The sequence below is a fragment of the Microtus ochrogaster genome, chromosome 7 (genome assembly GCF_000317375.1).
Source record: "Microtus ochrogaster isolate Prairie Vole_2 chromosome 7, MicOch1.0, whole genome shotgun sequence".
In the NCBI taxonomy this organism is placed as follows: domain Eukaryota; kingdom Metazoa; phylum Chordata; class Mammalia; order Rodentia; family Cricetidae; genus Microtus; species Microtus ochrogaster.
The window spans coordinates 61,995,830-62,013,227 of NC_022014.1; the positions used below are offsets into that span (position 1 = coordinate 61,995,830).

Below are 17,398 nucleotides of genomic sequence, written 5' to 3' on the forward strand. Positions count from 1 at the left end.
GCAGCCTTGCCTGTCAGAAAGGCAAAAGGGTGTTCAGAAGCTGCAATCCAGGGAGCTCACTGGTGGGAACAGGACTGCGGGGGCAGAGCAGATTGTAACTGCGCTGTGCCTTAGGTGCCCCAGAGAACCCTCCTCCCTCCTGGTGCAGGCCTAAGCAAAGCAGCCTGTTGAGTGCCCACCGACCAACCACGCCCCGCTGTTGCAGGTGGGCCAGTCCTAGGAGCCCTTCTCAAGCCGGTTCACTCTCCCGAGGTCCCAAACACCCACGTTTAGGCTCAAGTTCAAGACTCACACCTCAATCTTGCAGCCCTGTGTATACGAAGAGCCACAGTTGCACTTGGTGGAATCAAGGCTCAGGGTAGCGAGTAGTTAGCAGCTTGGGATTCCTAAAACTCTGGGGAAAGTCGTCCAAAATCGACGAGGACACAACCTAGGTTCCTAACCACGTGATCTCTCAAAAGGCAGGGAGATGTCGTCCCCCACACCCTAACTCACGGTGCAAAGTGTACCCCGGGCAGAGGCAGCCTAGCCGGCCTCGTCTTCGCATCAACGTGACAGACAGGGACTGGGCCACACAGTCGGTAACTGTTACAATGCTAGAGCCTGGTGAGGAAGTGGCCCCGTGGCTAGTCCTGACAACAGACTAGGGCCATACCATGACCAGGAAGAGGGTCGGGCAGCCCACTCCTCCCGTGTCATCTGCCGCACCCCAGCCTGTTGGCCAGACCCTGCGCTGGGTAATTGGGACGAGAGAGGCGACCGACGAGCTGCGGCTCCAGGGAGACTGCGCGCCTGTCAGCCGTAATTTGTTTAAGTGGACGGGACAGGCTGGGCCGCCGCGGGCTGGGGTCACCGAGGCCGCGGCCCCCAGCCTGGCCAGACCCGGGACCGCGGGGGAGCCCAGCCCCACTGCTTAACCGGCCTAGCTGGCGCCAAGGCTCCGGGAGGCGCGGGTCCGGTGGAGAAGCTGTGGAAGGGAGCACGGCTGCGCCTACTGTCTCCCCCGACCACTTTTCCTAAGCATAGGGCCACATTTGTCACCCCAGCTTTGCCCAGGCACATTCATTTGCCAAGACGCGCTTAGCACCCAATTACTGGCGCTCACGTTCCCCTCGCCCAACTCTGCCACAGGACCACACATCCTCCATCAGTCTGGCATTCACTCCGCGCGGGCTCAGACAAATCCACTCCAGGTCGTGCATGCAGATACCCACAGGTGTTGTGGACGAAGCTTTTTCCACCTACACACAGGGACCTATGCGATTTTTAGGATCAACTCAGAAGAGAGGTCTTTTTCTTGTCTCTTGATCATGTTCAATTATTACCGGGCCAATGGAACCAACAACAACAAAAAAAAAAAAAAAAGGCGGGGAGGCGGCAGCTCTGCCAGACTTGGGACTGCAGCCCCATCCGGGCCAGGCTACCGGTGCTCGATTTGGTTGTTGCGGGAAGCCAAGTGTACGGGCCATGCGAAAGGGGCCTGGGACCCCGAAGCCAGCGCCCGCCCGACGCCCCCTCCTAGGACCGCCTGAGAGAGGGAGGGGCGACTGAGCGCGCGTCCCCCACTCGTCTGCGGGTCCCGGCCGATGCGAAGTGACAGGGGCCGGAGCTTTGTTGTGGAGCCTCGGCCGCCTGGCGCCAGCCGCCCTCGCCTGTGCCCTCCCCCTCCAGCCCCGGGCGGCCCGCGAGGCGCCCCCCGGGGCCTCTTAAAGAGACACGCACACTCTGCCCGGGGGACTCCCCCGGGGGCGCCTGTTCCTGGGAAGGGGGAGATAGACCCAGGCGGGGGTAGGGCGGAGCTGGAGCTGCGAGCCGCAAGGCGCCGCTCGAGAGGCTGCTAGGGCCGCCCCAGCGCCAGTTTTCGATGATCCAAGGGTATTCTAAGCAGAAGTTTGATTGGGGAGGGTCGATAAAGAATCTTAAGAGTGGCTAAGGCACGTCGTCCGGTTAACTGCCTGATGGTGGGCTGGAGCAGTTGATGGAATCCCAGCCTGCCAGGAAAGCCTGTGACCAGCCGCAGGGCAGGTTCTTAACTCCTTAGGTGGGATTCAGGTCTCCTGTGAAGCAACCACCGCGCCATAGCTGCCGGGTTTCTTGAAGTTCGTGGACAAATAATTCAAACCTTCGTGTTTCAAATCTCGAGTTCAGACGGGTAGAACAGCTGTTCTATGCTACCCAGGAAAATATCCAAAATACATACTTCGATACATACACAATTCTTTCAAGTACTGAAGTGCCTGTCCACACGCGCACAATTTAGCAACTGTATTGCTGATTCGAAAAACTGACCTGGCTATTTTTTGTTCACCTCAGTAACTACCCAAGTGTGTTCAGATACATCTCTCCTGGAGGAGACACATCCTGTTTAAGTTGGAATTTATGCAGTGGGTCTCTCCCCAGCTGAGAAACACTGCGAAGCTAGAGCTTACAGGTCCACTATGGGCAGAGACGAGAATGAGAGGAGCCACCTAGACAAGAGTAAGGAAGGTCCTTGAAGAAAAGAAAAACCGTGTGGGGCAGACGCGCACGCGGCTATGAAGAATTACAAGCGCCTGGTATTGGCTCAGAAACATAGGAAAAAAGGTCGTGGAGGCCAAACGACTCCTGCTGGTCTCAGCCACGCACTACCGGGGACGGTTGGCCTTTAAACGCCTTTCTGGGAGGTCAGCTACCGAGTGCCTTGAGTCCTGCTGTACGCAGCGGAGGGCCAAGCTGCCTGGGCTTTGCCATTGATGGATTTAGGTGCCCACCATGCGGACACAGGACACAGGGCCGGTGCGGCGGAATTCACTTGTAGTGGTTATTTGGGTGTGAGTGTCGACTGTGGCTACTTTATACCCTGCCTTGCCCCCCCCCCCAAACAAGCATAAAGGGCCGTGCCCCAACTCTATTTGAGGCAAGTATATGATCTTTTTACTCTGGGCACACCTGATTATGGCTCTGTGTACCGAGGGCATCACACTGGGCGCGAAGTACAACACACACACATACACACACACCACACAGACACCACACCACAACACGCACACGGATGCACTGGGGCTGTCTCCAGAGAGAAAACAAAGACTGATCGTCGAAGCGGGTGTTCACAAATGCTGGCAGACACCCCGATTCCCACCCGCACTTCTCAGCATTCCTGAACTAGGGTTCTTTGAGCTTCCAAAAGACGGAAACAAACTCTAGAGAAGAAAGGTTGCCGGTGCCTAGGAAGAGATGGGTTTGCATCTCCAGTACCGGATGCGACGAAAATTCGTTCTAGAGCATGTGGAGAATCTGAAGTCTAGGATCAACCCGCGCGTACCTCCTTGGGCTCAGCAGAAGGTGCGCTCACCTACCTGGCCCCAAGGATCCCATTCGCCAGAAAGCTTTAGATTGGGAACCTGACACAGACCTACTTTGGGCAAAATGCAGGGCCCGCCTGGAACCACAGGTTCCTCAGTCTGTGGGGGTAGACGCAGGTGTGTGGGGGGGTCTCCTCATCTCCCCAGAGCAAGGCCGCATCCCACTCCCGCCCTTGCAGGCCCCATCAGGGTTCTACCATGGCTCCCCACTCACCGGCTCCGGCTACCTGAGTTCGGCTCCGGGCCCTCGGCCGCCCGAGTCTCCTGACTTGCCCGCCCACCGGCCTCTCTTTCCAGTGCCCGCAGCCTCCCTCCGAAGTGCATGGACCCGGGGCGGTGACCGCGAGTGGGGTGGGAGGCCAGGCTGGGGCGCAGGCCAGAGCCGCCGGGCCTCCCGGCGCGGGAGGGAAAGGGCGCCCCCTCTCCTCTCCGGAACGTGTCAATGCTTTGCACTTGGGGCCGGCACGCGGCTAGGGGTCCTTCCCCCAAGGCCCTGGGACCCTGGCGCCCCCTGCCTCAGGCCGTTTCTGCGGGTCAGGTCGGCCCTCCGCGCTTCCCAGTCCTCGCCCAGGCAGCGGCCGGGCGCGGGCGGCAGGGTGGGGGCCAGGCCAGGGGGAGGGGTCTCGGGGCCCGCTGGCCCGTCATTGGTTAATATTTTATTCTGTTGACATGTTTTCTTACTGCTGAGGCTTCCGACACCTTCTCCCTGGCCCCCCCTCCCGTCCAGAGCTTGGCCTGAGCTGTCAAAACCCCGCCCCCGGAGACCCACAATTGGTCCAAAAAGCGTAAAATCAGCAATCAAGGGGGGCCTGGCTCGTTAGCGCAGGGGATCCGAGCAGGGCAGGACATGTGAGATAGTCACAGTTTTCCAGAGATCAGGACAAGATCTAACCAGTCGCGCGTGGTCTCCGGCGCCGGAGCCGGCCAGCCCAGCCCAGCCCCGCGCAGAACCCCCTCCGCCCCCGCGCCCAGAGCCCCGAGCCCCTTGAGGTGCGCGGGACGGGGAGCCGGGAGAAGCAGCTGCAGCGCCTGTCGCCGGTGCCGTCAGTCCTCCGCTCGCGCCGCCGCCCGGGCCGGGGGTCCGAGCCGCGCGCCCCCGGCCCCGGCCCCGGCTCCCGGGTGCCTGGGCCGGATGTCCCGATGAGAGAGCCGGCGCTGGCAGCCAGCGCCATGGCTTACCACCCATTCCACGCGCCACGGCCCGCCGACTTCCCCATGTCCGCCTTCCTGGCGGCAGCGCAGCCCTCCTTCTTCCCGGCGCTAGCGCTGCCGCCCGGCGCGCTGGCCAAGCCTCTGCCCGACCCGGGCCTGGCGGGGGCGGCGGCAGCGGCTGCAGCGGCCGCAGCGGCCGCCGAGGCGGGGCTGCACGTCTCGGCACTCGGCCCGCACCCGCCCGCCGCGCATCTACGCTCACTCAAGAGCTTGGAACCCGAGGACGAGGTGGAGGACGACCCCAAGGTGACGCTGGAGGCCAAGGAGCTGTGGGACCAGTTCCACAAGCTGGGCACCGAGATGGTCATCACCAAGTCCGGGAGGTAGGGTGGCCGGCAGGCCGGCGGGCGGGCGGGCTGGGGGACCGGACAGCACCCACCAGCACCCGGAGCCGGTGCTCTCGGCTCCCCCGCTCTGGCTCTGGCGCCACGCACCTCTTCACAGACAAGCAAGCTGACGTTTTTCTCGTTTGGCACTGGAGCGAATTAAAAAGAAAAAGAAAACCAAGCATCCCTCGATTGAAATAAAACGAAAACACTCTCCTAAAGAATAGTCCCAATCCTTCTTAATCTCAAAGCCCCAGTGGCTTGGCCCTAGCGGATCTCCTTCGCCCCTTCAGGTCTCGCTTTTCTGCCTCCGGGCCGATCTAGGAGTTCCTAGGAGAAGGAACCTTCCCCGGATTCTCCGCTCGGTTCCCTGGAGTCCATAGCAGGACTAGCATCCTGCCTCCTGCTTGCTCCAGACGGACTGCTGGGTTCCTGCAGCAGGTCTTGAGTTGTTGAGCCTGCAGCTAGGCCCTAGAGAGAGTCTTGCTTATCTATGGAGCTCAAGACCAACTACCTCCTGAGGCCTTAAAGCCGGAAGAAAAAAACACAATGCCCAATCCTCCCAACACTTCAGGCTCTGAGAGTCTAGGCCTCAGGTTCACCCTGTTCCCCCGAACTCCAGACACAGGATCCCTGATCAAGGTTACGCCTAACGTTTCCCCAGACAAGGGCCTTGCTAATTTATTTCTATGAGCCCTGTACGAAGAGCGTGTTTCCCCTGAACGAATTTCAGGGCAATTCAGAAAAACCCAGCGTATTTCTAAAGGGCCTAGTTTCCTTTCCTGGGCACCAGCCTTAATCCCAGATCAGAATAGAAGAAAGGTCCACAGACCTGCGTGCAAAGCTCATTCAAGACTACAAAACAGGGTCTGGCCAGCAGAAATGAGATGTCTCGGGAGTAACAACCGCAGGTTGGGTCTTCTTCCCAGTAGCAGTAAGAGCACAGCACAAACAGAGGGTTATTGCAAACATAGATGGGGCAATCAGGCAGGGGTATTCTGTCATCAGGACGGTAAAAGGGGTAAAGAAGAGCCGGGTCCCAATAGCATGTTCCCCTTCCCTCCCTCCGAGGCGGATGTTCCCCCCCTTCAAGGTGCGAGTCAGCGGCCTGGACAAGAAGGCCAAGTACATCCTGCTGATGGACATTGTGGCTGCTGATGACTGCCGCTATAAGTTTCACAACTCACGGTGGATGGTGGCTGGCAAGGCCGACCCGGAGATGCCCAAGCGCATGTACATTCATCCGGACAGTCCGGCCACGGGGGAGCAGTGGATGGCCAAGCCTGTGGCTTTCCACAAGCTGAAGCTCACCAACAACATTTCCGACAAGCATGGCTTTGTGAGTTGGAGGAGAGTGGGAAGGTGTTGAGCACCTGGGTTTGCTCACTACAGTTGAGCGGGTAGAGGGAGGCTACAGAATTTCTAGGACCCCCTAGAGTGACCTTGTCTGGGGCACTGGGCCACTGGGGAAGAGCATGTGGACAGTTGATGGGAAGTTCCAGGCTGTTCTCAATCTCAGATCCTTCTGTCAGGGTTTTGAGAGCCCCTCAAGCCAGAGGCAGGTGCTACGGGCAATGGGTCAAGAAGCGCAGGCCCTGTGGGACGGGATATGCTGAGCTTGGAGAATACCAAGACTTACTCCTGTAGCTAACCCTCACCTAAGGCTAGAGAATCCAGAAATTAAGCCCGCTCTCTTCAGGCCATTTTGGAGACCATTCCCTCCAGCAAGGCAGATGAGACAGTCTGAGGAACTCTTCATTTCTGCTTAATCCCAGTCAATGGTGGGGGTTCACTGGGCAAGGGGGGTGCTATTGCACTGTAGGCAGTCCATGAGCCTCTCCCCCCCCACACTTCTCTTTCCTTAGTATTTCAGGAGTTTGCCAAGGTCAGGGAATGTGAAGTCAAAGCACGGAGTTGGGTTTTGTTTGTTTCTGTTTTGTTTCATTTCTATTTTCGACTGAGGGGTGTAATAGAGAGAGAAAATAACTTTGGAAAGAAAAGCAAAAGAAAAGTAGAAAAAGAAGTGCAGGTGAAAAAAATGAGAGAGAGAGAGAGAGAGAGAGAGAGAGAGAGAGAGAGAGAGAGGATGAAAGCTGTCAGTCCCCAGTAATAGAAAGGTTTAGGACAGGGGCAGGGAGCCGCTAGCTGAACCTCGCGCTCTTCCCAGACCATCCTGAACTCCATGCACAAGTACCAGCCGCGCTTCCACATCGTCCGAGCCAATGACATCTTGAAGCTCCCCTACAGCACCTTCCGCACCTACGTCTTCCCAGAGACTGACTTCATCGCTGTCACTGCCTACCAGAATGACAAGGTGTGCTGGGCGGGAAGTGAACTTGGCCCCTACATCCATCTACATCCCCAAACATGTACGGGCTCCAAACCTCCATTCAAACACACCCAATAGCAGGGGCATCTCAAAGAGCTTGAAGAACCCGCCACCCACTCAGATTTGCAAGAGCAGCACCCACATAAATCCCCTGGGCTCCCTCTCATACCCACACAGACACACATACTCCCCTGAGGCACTCAAACAGCTGGGCCCTCGCTGGAGTGGAGATGTTTACTTAGCAATTAGTAAAGACTCAGGCTCCCGCTGACATTTTTACATTTTATTCGTTCATTTCTTGGCTCCTGACTGGGAATCTAAATGAAAAGAGGGCGCCTGGGGCAATCTGCCCAAGTTCTACAGATGCTAGGAATGCAGGGTCCAATTTTGACTCTCCGAGAGAGGCAAAGAGTGGGACAGGTGGCACAGCTCTGGTGAGCCCCTTGAAGCCACTCGTCTGGGTCTATCCAGGCCCCAGGCCCTGTGGGAAAAACTAAGACAATTCTCCTTCAGGTGAAAAGGCTTTCTCCACTTGTCCATGCCTTCATAATCATAGTGGATTAAATGAGAGGGTCCCAGTGTCTTTGCTTGTGTCTTTGTAAACCAGGGGTCTTGCCTAGTCTCTAGACCATATATGGAAGCTAGTGAACTCGTTAGATTCTATGGGCACTTGTTTATTTATTTTTATCTTTTGTAAACTTGCCCTTCTGGGCCTGTGAGTGCAGTGATTTGCCTTTGCCTGGACCTGCGGGCTTGGGTGTGCGGGCGCTGTGTTCAGGTACCGAATAGTTTAACAGGAGCCTGTTTGTTTGCTTGGGCCTGTGTGTGCGTGTTGAGGGATTATTTTTGAGTAAGAGAGAGACCCTGTCACTTTCCTAGATGCTTGCCTGCTGGCCTCACCTCCCGGCTTCCTATCCCTGGTGGGTGGCACGACCCCACCCCCTACCTCCGGCTCTCTATTCCGTGGCCCGTAGTCGCTGACCTCAGGGTGCCCCCGGCCAGGCTAGAAGAGCCAGGTCTTGACTTTGTGCCGCTTCCTCGGTCCCTCAGATTACACAACTGAAGATCGACAACAACCCGTTTGCCAAGGGCTTCCGGGACACCGGGAACGGCCGTCGAGAGAAAAGGTGAGGGATCAGAGGGTGGCCTGTGACGCGCCGGCCACAGGAAGCCATGAGGGGTGCGTTGGCGGCTGACATCTCCCTCTGCTCTCTCCCAGGAAGCAGCTAACGCTGCCGACTCTCCGCTTGTATGAGGAACACTGCAAGCCGGAGCGTGATGGCGCGGAGTCCGATGCCTCGTCCTGCGACCCTCCGCCTGCGCGTGAACCACCGCCCTCCCCCAGCGCAGCGCCCAGTCCCCTGCGTCTGCACCGGACTCGAGGTAAGCGACTCGTTTGGTCCGAGTCTGGAAAGTAGGAGTTGGAAGTGTCCCCTTAGGGTGCCCCTTAAAGTAGACCTTTTTGTTCAGCGCTCGGCTAATCTTAAAGACCTGGATAAAAGTGACCGGGATGTGGCTAGAATTTCCAGTTTGGTACTCCCATTTAAGGACTGTCCCTGGCAGCCAGGACATTTGGTAGCCTTTGGAGTTGGATCCCCCGTGGGATGTGTGGTTAGAAATGAGGTTTTCTTCTTAGGGCTGGTTTTCTTTCAGTGTAAGAATGGGTCTTGGATTTATGTGAGCTGCAGCTAGCTGCCCATAGAAGCTCTCCCAACTTGACCTTCCCAACAGCTGGTCTGTCTAAAGTGTCGACGACCCGGCCCAGGTTCCCGCGTCCGTCTCCGCCTGCTCCCTGTAACCCGTGCTCCCTCTCTCCCCGCAGTCGAAGAGAAGCCATGCTCAGCCGACAGCGACGCTGAGCTGGAGCGACCAGGCGAGGAGCGCGCAGCAGCGCCCCTGGGCCGCAGCCCTACGCGGGACGCCAGCCCCGCTGCTCGCTTGACCGAACCCGAACGCGCCCGGGAGCGGCGCAGCCCCGAGAGAGGCAGCAAGGAAACAACGGAGGGCAGTGGGGACGGCCCGTTTGGCCTGCGGAGCCTGGAGAAGGAACGCGCCGAGGCCCGGAGAAAGGACGAGGGGCGAAAGGACGCGGGCGAGGGCAAGGAGCCTAGCCTGGCGCCGTTGGTGGTGCAGACAGACAGTGCGTCCCCACTGGGTGCGGGCCACCTGCCCGGCCTGGCTTTCTCCAGCCACCTGCACGGGCAGCAGTTCTTTGGGCCGCTGGGAGCTGGCCAGCCTCTTTTCCTGCACCCAGGACAATTCGCTATGGGCCCCGGAGCCTTCTCCGCCATGGGCATGGGTCATCTGCTAGCCTCGGTGGCAGGAGGCGGTGGCAATAGCGGAGGCGCGGGACCCGGAACCGCGGCAGGGCTGGACGCAGGCGGGCTGGGTCCCGCAGCCAGCGCAGCAAGCACCGCGGCGCCCTTCCCGTTCCACCTCTCCCAGCACATGCTGGCATCTCAGGTAAGGCCTGTGATCTGCCGGCAGCAGAAGGAGGGAGGCCAGCTTGGTGGTGACTGAGACCGGCAGAGAGCTTGAGAGATACTGTAGGCACTCATCCTCCGAGAGACCTAATCCGGTCTACAGGAAAGCCTTCTAGGTCCTGAGAGGTTAAAACCGAACGCTTGCTTATGATCTAACCCGGACATTACTTCTGAACCCTGTGTGACCTTAGGAAAGTCCCTGGTCCTCTCTGGGCCTGTTTCCTTCTCTAACCCCAGCAAAGGGTGAGAGAACACCCCACAACACTTTTCTGACTGACCAGTTAAGATTGCTCTTGGGTTTTATGGGGTTCGCTTTTCTGGCCCTAGGAAACTTTTGAGAAGGGAATCCTTGACCTCATGACTGGCTCTAAAAGGCTCTGTAGACTGGACGAACGAAGGAGGGAATTTTGCATTATTTTCTGGACAGTGACTACCAAAGTGACTCACATCACAGGTATCCCTGGCCCCTTTGAGGTCCTCTAGGAAGCTGTCTGCCCTGACAAGTAACTGGCTTGGTCTTTGCCCTATTCTGAGTCCCCCAACTCTTCAGCCACATCCAGAGAAGGGGGCTTAGTTCCCCCACCGCCTCCTACTGAAATTCTGAGTTCCCAGGGGAGAGTTGACGAAAATGTGGCCAGCGGCACAATAAGGAGATCGGATGTAGAGCGGCCTCTTTCCTTACTCGGGTGGAATATTCCCTGTGGAAAGATTTGGAATCCCTTCATTCAGTTTCTTCCCTCTGAGGTTTCTGGCAAATTGAACCCTTGAGATCTTATCTCCGGGGAAGGAAAATAGGAGTTTAGATTTTTGAAAATGTGGCTTTTGGTTCAGAAGCGAGTATGTGTAAAGTCGGGGGTGGGGCTCTGAAAAGAGTTTTGAACAGAGCTTATCATTACCAGGGCACCCGAACCACCGTGACTCAGTTGATCTGTACCCCCTGGCTTTCTGTGGATGTGAACATCCCCTCCCCAGACAAACTCTGGTGATTGTGGGAATTAGGGAAAGTCAGGGTTTCTGGACACAGCCTGGTCAGGAGGTGCAAATCCAAGGAGGGCATACTCCTGAGCTATGAGAAATCAGTTGATACATTGGGGATAAGCCCGTAGCTGTGTGTCAGGTGAAACCAAATCTTGGGAAATTCAAAGCTTCCTCGCCTCCTCCCAACCCACAATGCCAGGTCTGAAGTGTACAGTGGGGACTTGCTCTTGCATTCCTCCAGGCTAAACTGCGTCTTGGTTTCTTCCTGTTTGAACCAGGACTGGAGCTTTCTCCGACTCTAGTACTGTCAGCCCCCAATCACCTGCTCCATGGGCACACACTCTGGGGCAGAAGCCATTATCTCAAAGGTCAGATAATCTCAAATCGGGAGCCTCAGGAGCTGAGTGCCCTGGTTGTCCAGAGCTTCCTGGCTGCTGGGCCCTCCACCAGCAAAGACTTTGCATTCTGTCCTCAGCTGCCACAGAAGTGCCGCCAGTTCTTTGTCAAACATTCAGGCCAGTTTATAAACTGATTAGCCCTTGCATACAGATCCTGGCTGAGGCAGGAGACCCCTGGGCAGGCAAGAGATGTGAGCATCCTGCTTCCCAAGCCTGTGTTCCTGCAGCAACTTGGACCGTGCAGACAGAAGCCATGGAGGAACCATTGTGCTAGATGAGCCGGACCTTATATGACAGCATCAGCTGCCTACTAGCCACCTGACCTCATGTCTTTCCTATGTCTTCCCCTCTCGGCCTTTGCCCATACTAGTTCAGCCAGCCCATGCTTATTCTCTTACCCCTACCATACCAGCCAGCTCAGACAGAGCAGGGCAACTCCAAGCCTTTGCATCTCACCCTAGGCGATGGACACGCTGGGTTTGGCCCTGGCACACGGGCTCATCTCTACCTGTGAGCCCGTGGTTTTATAGTTATTTGACTTCTGGTTCGAGTAGGGCAAGGTATATCAAATGTAGATTTAGGGCTACCACCCTTCCGACAGATCTCTAACCCTTGTTTCCTTCTGTTTCTTCCAGGGAATCCCAATGCCCACTTTCGGAGGCCTCTTCCCCTACCCCTACACTTACATGGCAGCAGCGGCCGCCGCCGCCTCGGCTTTACCCGCCACCAGCGCTGCAGCTGCTGCCGCGGCCGCCGCTGGTTCCCTATCACGCAGCCCATTCCTGGGCAGTGCCCGGCCTCGCCTGCGCTTCAGCCCTTACCAGATCCCGGTCACCATTCCACCTAGCACTAGTCTCCTTACCACCGGGCTGGCTGCGGAGGGCTCCAAGGCTGCAGGCGGAAGTAGCCGTGAGCCTAGCCCACTGCCCGAGCTGGCTCTCCGAAAAGTGGGGGGCCCATCCCGTGGGGCCCTATCGCCCAGCGGCTCAGCCAAAGAGGCGGCCAGTGAACTGCAGAGCATCCAGAGACTGGTGAGTGGGTTGGAGAGCCAGCGAGCCCTCTCCCCGGGCCGGGAGTCGCCCAAGTGAGGGGGTTCCTTGGCTACTGCGCTCCCACACGGGCCTCCCAGGCCGGGCTGCCTGCCTCGGCTGCCTGGGACGTGTACGGCACAGAATGGGTATTTATTTAAATAAAGAAGCAAAATCAGGCTTCAGCAGTCAGAATAGAGCCTCGTGTGGCAGGTCGGGGATCTGGGCCGCTTCCCTGGGACCTCAAGGAGGAATCAGTCTACCTGCAACACGGTCGCACTTGGAGCCACTGGATTTGATTCAGATCTGCTCGAGAGTCAACTACGGGGGGTACCTCCTTCTTTCAACATATGGGGGTGGAGATGGTCACCTTTAGAGTCCAACGTCCCTTCAGAAGCCAGAATGTGCATAGGGCAGAGGTGTTCGCTTTAGACAGTATCCCACTGTCCCTGGCCTTGGGCCAGGACGTCGTGAGAAACTGGGGTGGAGGATGCTGGAGCCAGAGAAGCCTGAAGTCAGTGTAGACTTGAGCTAGGAGTCCTGTCCGTTTGGTCTTCCCACTCCACCTAACCAGAGACAGGCGCCACTCCTACTTCTACTCCTGGGTCAGCGGAGGAAGTTGCACTTCGGCTTTGAGTCCCCAGGGGGCAAAAGATATTTATGAAATAAATGGTAATTTGTGTAAATAAGCTTTAAGGTTCACAGAAGATGCAAATTCGTATTAATTTATTCAAAGGTGTACATTACTGTGTACATATATTTAGAGATTAACTCATAGTATTTAATTTTTTTTTTCATTTTACATGAGCATCTATATTGTACAGGGCCCCAGGATCCTTGGCTGTTGGGGAAGGGGGAGGCACCGAACCCCAGGGAAGGCCCATCCCACGGGCCTCTCAGCCTCTGCGCCCCGGCTTTGCCCGCCAGGCCCACGGGCCCCCACCTCAGGTTTTCACTTTTTGCTCCAGAAAGAGAATGAAGCGAGTAAATAATAAAACGCTACGATGCGAAGTGAACCGCGCTGTGCGCTCTGTGGGCAGAGCGGGGCTGGGGCTCTGTGGGCGCAGAAGAAGGGACTAAGGCGGGTAAAAAAAAAAAAAAAAAAGGCTGTGTGTCCCTATCTGCCGGGCAGCTGCACCTCGGCCACGGTGGCGGCACGACTGGGAAGGCTTGCAGGCCTGCGAGGCTTCGAGGCGCCGGTGCCGGGCACAGGCTGGGCCTGGAGGCGCCGCTCAGCCTCTCAGTCCCCCGCGACCCAGGCCCGCAGCCTGGGCTCCCTCTGCTGGCCACTAACTGTGTGTCCGCAGCTCCTGCTGCTCCTGCAACCTGGTCGCTAGAGCCAAGCCAAGCGCAGAAGAGCGGCCTGGTCTCTGACTTCTAGGACACTGTGAAAAATTCATCATCACCTATTTTCAACGTTTTCTGGGTGCATGGTCTGGGAAGTGGGTGCTTCCCTTTTCTGGGTGCATGGTCTGGGAAGTGTGTGCTTCCCTTTTCTCTTTCTCCTTTCTAGTGTGTGTGTTGGGGTGACTGTGTTCCTTTAATACCACGGCCCCCAGAATTCCGTCCCATCACTCAGCCTTCCGGAATTTTTCTGTGTTTGGGCTGCTGGATAGAGTGCAAAATCTGCCCTAAAAATTCCTCCTTAGACCTCGACTAACTCCAGGGATGTGAGTATGATGGTCAACAAGCTGGCCCCCTCCCTGCCTCGGGCTGGTTGGTGACTTTCAGGGGGTCGCATTGTATCTCACCAGTTCCACTGGGCTAGTACTTCCCAAGACCCACTCATCAACCACAGCTACTCCCATCCATTTCCCTCTAGAGGGCCGCAGCCTTCCCTTCTCAATATCACCAAACTGGCATGTGCCTTCAGTCCTTAACCGACGTGGTCGGGGTGACTCGCAAGCAGTTACTGCTTCAATATGCCCCTGGGTTTGTGGTCGTTGAACACCCCCACCTTCCTTCCTTTAAATCCAGGGGGACTGACCAAGGAGATTGGCTCTTTAGGCGCTGTGCACCCCTGGGGCTTGTATGGCCTCCAACTAGCCCAGGGACATCAGGGACAGGGGTTTGACAGGGAGGGTAGAAATGCAGGTGGAACTGAAAATTCCGGGGCATCAGATGATCAGGACTCCTTCCTGGGATGACACACTTATCTAACTTCCTGGGAGAAGGCTGCCCCAAACTACGCTGAATTCCATGGGCTGAGGGAAAGAGAGCTGGGCGGGGTTTGGGTTGAGAGGTAGAGGATCATCCCAGCCCTAGGTGGGTATGGCTTCCCTGTCTCTAATCTACTTGGACTGACCCGGCAATGTGGTCCACGAACCAAGCAGGAACAGAAACGCTTCCTCCCCTAGTTCAAGTAGCATCTCTCCTTAGCTCTGCCTTTATTCGAGGTCTCTCTGGGCTGAAACGTCCGGAAAATTCACAGAGCAAGGCCTGCACTGGCTTCTTGCGGCCTCTCACTTTTAACCCGGAAAGAAGCCTGGGAGTTAGCTGTGGGTCCCAGCCTGCGGACACCAGGGGGCACCACCTGAGGTGGTGGGCGTGATCGCAGCAGAACAGCCACCCGAGAGGGTCTGTCTAGGAAGGCCCGCTGCAGCAGCCCGGCCGCTGTTGTATTCTGGCGGTTGCTGTAGTAGTTCGGGTTGGGCACTACTTCAGATCCTGGAGCGCAGTTTGGAGAGTCCTCTGGCCCCCTTGCTTTCACCCTTACACGCCCCCCTCCCGGAGTTGCCCACCCAGTGCTCCCTGGGACCCAGTTGCTTCAAGGCCAAGTGCAGCATGGAGATCCTGCAGCCTACGAGCTGGGCCTTGTCCTAGACAAAGGCCAGGCTTCTCCCAGGCCCAATTAAGCTACCAGCCTTCCCAGCCTTCCCAGCCTTCCAGCCTTCCAGCCTTCATTGTCTCTGGGGTCGCCAATTAGCTCAGGCGCCCGTGTACCCGCTGCTCCGGTACCCCACGGCCTTCTTAACCCTTCAGGACCGGCTACCAGAGGCCTTGGACGGCAAACCTGTCTGCAGAGGGGCGTGTGTGAGTGAAACGGGTCGAGGGGCCGTTGAGGCCTATTGGTGGGTGACCTACCGTGTCGCCTAGACTCTCTATGGGGAGTGTGGGGTCTGGCAGAATTGTGTGCTGGTTTAGGATTGACTGTGATTCACGGGAGAACTGGGAGATTCAGAATTCGGGGGCTCGATGAGACCCGTAGCGGCTCAACTGCGTGGATCCCGAGACCTAGGACACGGCATTTCCCTCGCGGTTAATCCGAGGCTTCTGGACGGGGTCTGAGCCTCGGTGAAAGGCCCTGCCCTCCGGGGGGCGTGGAACTGGGCTCCACCTTCCCAAGCGGCCACCGGACTCTCGGGCTGGGGGAGGAGCGCGCCGCGCTGGGTTCTCCCGGACACTCGCCCTCGACTGCCGGGGCTCAGATCCTGCCCTGCTCCCTGCTTCTAGAGGAGGAGGTGATTACCGAGGGACAGACCGGTCTGGGAGAGATCGGAGTTGCAACTCTGAGCTCACCTTCTTTCTAGTTAGTGAACGACCCTAATCCAATCTTGCTTCCTCTTTCCGTATCACCTCCGCCTCTCCGCCCTTGACCCCGAAGTTTGGAGCACTATCCCTGTAGACAGGGTCCAGCCAACGGTCCAGAGTCCCGGGCTCTAAGGACTCGGCGGCTGCGGGGAGGACGACCCCGAGCATTGGAGGAGGCCAGACGCTCCAAGTGGTCTCTGGGCTTTGTGTCACGTCTGCCAGAGCGCAGGCAGGTGGCCCCGCGGGGAAAGCGTTGGTGTCCGGAGTACTGTTTGCCTCGCGGAGTTTCTTTTTGGGCCCTCTAGGGGCGAGTATCTGTCCATCGAGTTTGTTGGTGCATAGAACCCCCAACTCACTTCCTTTTGAGGCTGCTCGGGACGCGGATGCCTGTCCAGTTTCCAGGAGGCAGGAACTCCCAACGTACCCACGAGATGGCGCTCCAGGCCAGGGGCCGATCCGCAGGCATTGGCACTCTGCCAGAACCTGAGATGCTCCTGGGTCAGGGAAATGGGCAGTGAGACAGAACCTCGCTGTAGGTCCAAGCCCAGAAACTTGCAAGAGACTACTGAAGACGGCTGTGGCTATCAACTAGAGAGCTCAAAGCGTGGTGTGGGGGATTTCTCTTTGGAACTGTCCTGCAGCGCCTCCTCCCAGTCCTGAGAGGCCGGACTGGGAAACAACCTGTGTCCTTCGATGTGCCTGCCTGGGCTGGGGGCCTCCGGATCTCCCTTAGGACAGGGAAGGAGCTTGCCTCTGGCCTTCCTGGTCTCTCTGAAGCACAGTCAGGGCTGGCATCGGTGAGCACTAGAAGACGCGCCTCTGACGTATTAGAGTGTGGGGCTCCACTGAACCGTGCAAGGTTGGGTTCAAGGTCACACGAGGAGACTTTGGGGCATACACCTGGGAACAGTGTACTTGAGAACCAAGGGTCGTGTTTTACAAGACTACCAAAGGCCCAGGAGAGACTTTGGATCTTCAGTTTTTCCAGCTGGAGAAGGTGCCGAATAAGAGAGGCACAGGGAAGCTGGGTCATGGTGACCCAGACCTTTAATCCCAGCACTCCGGAGACAGGGGTGGGTGGGTGAATCTCTGTGAGTTCAAGGCCAGCCTGGTCTACAGAATGACACCACCACTACAAAAAAAAAAAAAAAAAGCCTGTCTCCAAAAATTAACAACAAACAGTGTTTCAAGAAGGGTGCTGGGGTGAACAACCAGAGGTTCAGGGTCAGGTTTGAGTTGGAGACTCAACATGGGGGGGGGCAGGTAGCTAAGAAATGGCACATTGAGAGTGAGGGTGATTCTTGGATGCTAAGCACCGAAGATCCCAGCAGCTCTTGCCTTTTAAGAGCACACAGCTGGAAACCTGTCCAGTTACCACCAGTCTTTCACCACGTCCACTGCCAGCAACTTGTCACGTGACCCTGGTCAGGCTCAGCATCTTCCCCATCAGGGGAAGAGAGGCTCAAACCTTCGGGAGTGTAATAGCCACCAGGGACGTCTATAGCAGAACAGGGGCTCCGCAGGAAAACGGAACAGGAGATAATAAATTCAAGGTCAAGCTTCGCCTCTAGCTGTGGGTCTTTGGACACCAGGACTCTCTTTTCTGGGCTTTCAGAATCCTCGCTGGCAAAGTAAATGGTGTGGACTAAAACCAAAGTGATATGTGAACAGCAAGAAGTTGGGGTGTTCCCCTCCCCAACTACAACTGCCCCCGACGAGCACATAATCCTTGAGGAACCTGGGCTGGAAGGGGGGGGGGGAGAGAGAGAGAG

At 57.2% G+C, this 17,398-nt stretch overlaps 1 protein-coding gene across 1 annotated transcript; it reads left to right on the plus strand.

The window, feature by feature from the left end:
- Window positions 1-4,179: 4,179 nt before the first annotated feature.
- On the plus strand, window positions 4,180-12,239 carry Tbx2 (T-box 2). Its single transcript, XM_005350454.2, has 7 exons — window positions 4,180-4,876; window positions 5,951-6,218; window positions 7,047-7,193; window positions 8,259-8,335; window positions 8,428-8,591; window positions 9,031-9,671; window positions 11,703-12,239. The coding sequence occupies exons 1-7, from the start codon at window positions 4,482-4,484 to the stop codon at window positions 12,153-12,155; spliced, it is 2,145 nt and encodes a 714-aa protein (XP_005350511.1). The 5' UTR covers window positions 4,180-4,481; the 3' UTR covers window positions 12,156-12,239.
- The last annotated feature ends 5,159 nt before the right edge of the window (window positions 12,240-17,398 follow it).